We start from the raw sequence: 5,566 nt of genomic DNA on the forward strand, positions 1-5,566 counted from the left end.
TGAGCTCCCATACCAGGACAAACTTGGAGGTATGGGCTGGGGCTATGGGGAAGGAGGAAGCCCCAGGTCCTGGGCATGACCACTAAAACTGCAGCCTGGCAGGGTCGGGAGGCCTGGTAGGACTGCCGGCAGCGCAGCAGCCCCAGGAAATGCCAGGACCAAGGATATCCCTAGTGAAAGGCAGGTAGGAAGTGCCAGAATCTCCAGCCATCACATGCATGCACAGTCCTGGCTAGAGATAGCCCAGATCCCTAAGATCTTTGAGAGGCCTGAGGCTTGCTGGTTGCAGTGGAGTTGTGAGGCTTCAGGTGAGTTCAGCTTAGCTGCCTGACATGCCATTTGCAAGGCATGGCATTTCAGGTTTAAAACCCTTCATCAGGTGGAGGAAGCATCTAATTGGTGTGTGTGCTGTTCCTGGATGGAAGGAATAGTAAAGCCAGAGGCTGGCATGCAATGCAGGCAAGAAAGCCAGTGAGTGAAAATGGAAATGGAGACATCAGGGGGTGAGAGACAGGCTGGGGTAGGGGGCAAGGGGGATGTAGCAGGTAAAAATGGAGAGGTACCTGGGGAGTCAGATGTCAGGCAGGTTGTAGTATGTCATAAATTCAATGTCAATATTGAGTCCATGAGTTTCTGTACCTAGGAGGTTGAAGAAGTGAAGTTCATAGGCCCATCTGTGAAAAGTGGTTTGTAAATTCCCTTTGAGGATCAGGACTGAGAGACTGGAGACAGAGTGATATTTTTGTGAGAAATGTGCCCCCACAGGTAGTTGGGCATTCTTGTCTTTGATAGATTCTGGTTGCAGTTTGTGGGGTACTGGATATATGTTGGCAGGTTTTGCACTGTCATGGCATAGTCTGGATTCATTTGGTGTGTTTTGGGCTGTAGGAAGTTGTCTTCTGGTGATGAGGTTAGTGAGGTTCAGTGCTTGTTTGAATTTACAAACCACTTGTCACAGACAGGCCTATGAACTTCGCTTCATCAGCCTCTTAGATACAGAAACTCATGGACTCAATATAGACACTGGATTTATGACACACTACAACCTGCCTGACATCTGACTCCCCAGGTACTTCTCCACTTTTACCTGCTACATCCCCCTTCCCCTCTACCCCAGCATGTCTCTCTCACCCCCTGACTCCTCCATTTCCATTTTCACTGGCTGGCTTTCTTGCCTGCATCGCATGCCAGCCTCTGGCTTCTTTACTATTCCTTCTATCCAGAAAGAGCGCACACACACTAACTAGATGCTTCCTCAGCTTGACAAAGTGTTTTTAAACCCGAAAGCTTGCAAAGAAGAATTTCTCCAACTATTCCATTGGTCTAATAAAAGATATTAGATTGACACTAAGAACCTTGTCTGGACTATGTCCTTAGACCAACATGGCTACAACCTACACCCCTTAACACATACAAGTGTCATGAGTTTTGCTTTCATCAGTTTGAGGTGCAGTTTCACAGAAACCCCTGTGCTTATCTCCTTGAAACTTGGCAGGCCTCATGCCCTCAGAAGGGGCTACCATCTCTGGTGTTTTCATCCAAATCTGCCAAAAAATGACAAAGTTTTAGGGATTTCAGTGATTCTCCATTATAGTCTATGGCCAAATTGCCAAATCAGCGCTGAATCTTCCAGAACCGACTCGACCGAACTGAATTACTGTCCTGTGAATCGGCCGAAGCTGAAACTAATATTTCCCTATTCGCACAGGCCTACTATTTACTCAAAAAAAAAAAAATCACATAGATGATCTGTGCTTTGCAATACACAGGACTCATGTCTCTCAAGCCCCAGTCTGAAACCTGACCACAAGAAATCCTTCCTTCTCCTTTTGCATTCATTCATCAGCACTATTACTGCAAAACAACCACAACAAAACAGCATTAGCAAATATTAAGAGAAATACAAAAAAAATTCTGCATTAGATTAACTATTTGAGAAGAAACTGGTGAAGTGGAAAAGCTAAGCATTGCTATGGCTTTATAATGCTTAATGTAAGCTCATATTTTCAGTTGTTTGGGGAGGGAACTCCCTCTTTCTGCACAGGAGTGCAGTGCTTATGACATTGTAGATGCTTCCACCATATAATTAATATTACCATTGCCTTTGCTCTGCTACTGAACCATTTCCTACCAAAATAAATGGAAAGAGATCAAGTGACTTCACTGGACATTGGGATGGACCCTTTCTTCAGCTAAAAGATTCATTCAAAAATCCTATTAAACTTTGAACTTCAAACAATTAAAAAGTAAAGCTATGAGACGTATCTGTTTTGTAAAGATTTTAGTTTACATACTGAACAGTCAGTCTTTTTTTGAAGTACAAGAAGTTTAAGAAGTTATTCCACATGGTGCAGTTCCTGCTCTAGAGTTTTGTTTCCCTCAACAGAGTATTGAGGGAATTTATGTCAAGAGAAGCTCGGTTAGCTTCAGAGTGGTGGGGGAAAGTGCCAGATTTTTGATATCTGGATTTATGAGGTTATACTGTATTTCAGTGATTCCACACTGTACATGGGTGCCTTACTGCCCAATTCAGTCCCTGTGTATGTAGCCCTCAAAAGTCCCAGACACAGGGCATCAATATAAACATCCCAAGCTTTGGCATCTTCCACCACTCCCAAAGACTTTGTCAATCAGCTGCCCAAGCCCATCCCATTCAAGCCATGTTTTTCCCTGATTTTCCCAGCAGGCCTGTCCCAGGCTCTCTACTCATAAGTATTCTACCCAGCTATTCTGACTAGGGCCCATCCTTGCCCTTCCCAACTGGAAGCTCCTGAAAGCTCCAGCTGGGAGGTACCTCTTCTCTGATGTAGGCAGGTGAGCAGATAAACTATTTTACCTGACCCTCCTCTGTCCTCTCTGGCTTCAGGTTATCAGCACAAGAGAAGTCAGTAAGCAAGCACTTCTACTAACCTCCTGGGCTCTTGTATCTCAGTTCTCTTTGGGTATCTGGACAAACTGTTCTCCAGCCCTAGCCTCCTCTGGCCTTCCAACTTTGTTTCTCAGGCCTGAAGAGTCAGCAAGCCAATCTTTCTGCTCCTCTTTCTTGCTTCCAGCTTCTCCAGCCTTGGCAAGTCCACAGGCAATGCCTGTTCTCTCAGCACTTAAGACTCTCTCAGGAAACTCCTGTAGCTCTTCCAAGGGTTTTCTCACCAAATCCCAGCCACGGGCCTCATCCAGGGAACTGCTGAAGATATCTATGTCTTTCTGCTTCTTATCTCTGTCTACCTGCTTCAGACCCTCTGAATCAGGTCCAACTGGGGTGCACCATCTCTTTCACTGGGGAACTGGACCTACTCCAGTGAAAGAAGGCAACAACTTTGTGACAAATCATACCCTCCAATACAGAGAGACTGTTGCAAAATCTAAGTAGGCAAGAGCTGAGACAGGAAAAGAAGAGAGACAAACAATGGTTTAGATTGGGGTGAGGTGGGAAGATGAGAATGCAGGGCATCAGGAAGGTAAAGAGTGAGCAGTCTAAGCAGGGAATCATTGAAGGATCTATTTATCTTCTTATGTTCTTGCTTTATTCCTACAGAATTAAATGGCTCTACCAAAGTGGTTCTCTGCTAAAATGGCAGTTCAGCCCGAGTACTGAGTTATACCAGATAAGGGATTAACCTCAATGACTCGGGTTAATATTACTGTATGCTCTTAAACTGTATCAACAGTTTAAGAGCATATGGTAATATTGTGCAAAACTTTAGGACAGGAAATGAGAAATAAAATATCCAAATGACACAACAGGGGAATCCAAGGAGGCAGAGTGCCCTAACCTGTACCAGAACATCCCCCTCTCTTTAAAAACCACACCATGGATTTGTTATGATCACTAACAACTGGGGCATGTGATTGTGCATCTTATTTGAAGTCAGTCCTCCAACAGCTTGGTGAATTCAGGAATTATTCAGAAGGAAATCTGTTACTCACCCACTAATCTGCAGTACCATTACTTGCTACTGTGTAAACTTATAGATAACTTACCAAGCTGATAAAAATGCAGTGGTCCAGTCAGTTCCATCATATGCACGTAGAGTCATGCCCCTTTCATTGTGAAATATTCAGTTTGCTTCTGTATCTGAAACTATAGAAAACAAAACAATCTGTGTAAGCAAATCATCTTACTGGATAAGCCATGTGAAAGCAAAACTGTACTAAGAGCCTGTATCATACTTCAACTGTTGTGTGAGAGCTGTGATGACGCAGTATTTAAGTGTGAAATATGGGCTAGGGACAGACAGTCAAAAAGCCTGAGGCAAGATTGATTCAGTCTTTACAGGTTTCTGTACATTGCTTAGATTGAACCAACAAGCAAGTGAACTCATGTTCACTTTTCAAAAGGAAAAGGGAGCCAGGGGTGCTAGAACTTACCTCCCAGCCTGCTGGCCAGTGGGGAGATGGGTGATTTCCCCAGGCATGCCCCCTCTTTAGCCTCCAGTCAGTTGTGGAGAGGGCGTGGGGGGACCCCCTCCCCGCCAGACCCCCAGCAGGGTTCTCCCTAGCGCTGGGGGAGGGGAGGAGGGAAGCCTCCAGTGGGGTTTCTCCCTCTCTCCCTGTCCCCAGAGCTGATCCCCTTAGCCATGCCCCCTCCTGAGTTGGGGCAGGCTGAAGAGCAGGCCTGGGAGGAAACCCACCCCTCCCCCTGGACCCCAGCCAGAGTCTCCCCCATCAATGGGGGAGAAGGGGGAAGCCCACAGCATGCATGGGGAGAGAGACATGCCCCCTCCTCAGTCTGGGCTGGCGGAGGACAGGGTGTGGGGGGAAACCCACCCCTGTGCCTGGCACTGGACCCCCAGCTGGGGTCTCCCCGGTGTTTCATAGATTTCATAGACATTAGGCCTGGAAGGGACCTTGGAAGATTGAGTCCAGCCCCCTGCCCCACGGGCAGGAAGTCAGCAGGGGTCATAGGATCCCAGCAAGATAAACATCCTGATGTCTTTTGAAGGAGTTCAGAGTAGGTGCTTGAACCACCTCTGGTGACAGTCTATTCCAAACCTTGGGGGCTTGGACAGTAAAGAAGTTCTCTCTTATGTCCAGCCTGAAATGGTCATGGAAGAGTTTGTGACCATTCGACCTTGTCGTTCCTTGGGGTGCTCTGGTGAACAGATGTGTTGGGGAAGGGGGGAACCCCAGTTAGGTGGTTGTCCTCCTTGCCTCCATATCCGGAGCCAGGAGCTGAGCCAATCACCTGGCCATGCCCCCTCCTTGGCCAGATGGCTGGCTGAAGAGGGAGTAGGGGAGAATAGTCCCTCACCCAGCTCTGGACCCCCAACTGGGCTGTGTCAGGTGCAGGGGTGGGTGAGCCCTCGATGAGGGCTGTTTCCCCCTGCCCCCCACTCCCTCCTCAGCTGGCCTGCTAGCCAAGCAGGGGGTGTGGCTGGGTGATCAGGGGACTTTACTCCCCTGCCTGAGCTGGGAGCCAGCTTGATCAGCTGGCCATACCCCCTGCTCGGCAGGCAGGTTGGCTGAGTGGGGAGTAACCATGGAACTGTACCTCCCCCCCACCTAGCTCTGGACCCTGTCTAGGTCTGATTGCAGCCTATTCCTTCCTTCTAGTGTTCCCACATCT

The 5,566-nt window shown here is 47.6% G+C and overlaps 1 protein-coding gene across 7 annotated transcripts in view; it reads right to left on the reverse strand.

Moving 5' to 3' along the window:
• Positions 1-5,566, reverse strand: part of IFNAR2 (interferon alpha and beta receptor subunit 2) — a 38,819-nt gene that overhangs the window by 16,798 nt on the left and 16,455 nt on the right. For 5 of the 7 annotated variants that reach the window (XM_019525177.1, XM_019525181.1, XM_019525175.1 and 2 more), the window contains exon 3: positions 3,982-4,075. In XM_019525177.1, the coding sequence (XP_019380722.1) occupies positions 3,982-4,021 (40 nt within the window). In that variant the 5' untranslated portion in view covers positions 4,022-4,075. Of the gene's footprint in view, positions 1-3,981; positions 4,082-5,566 lie in introns of all 7 variants that reach the window. The other 2 variants (XM_019525180.1, XM_019525178.1) reach the window with 1 other exon arrangement.

The sequence above is a fragment of the Gavialis gangeticus genome, unplaced genomic scaffold (genome assembly GCF_001723915.1).
Source record: "Gavialis gangeticus isolate Ggan-Ray unplaced genomic scaffold, GavGan_comp1, whole genome shotgun sequence".
In the NCBI taxonomy this organism is placed as follows: domain Eukaryota; kingdom Metazoa; phylum Chordata; order Crocodylia; family Gavialidae; genus Gavialis; species Gavialis gangeticus.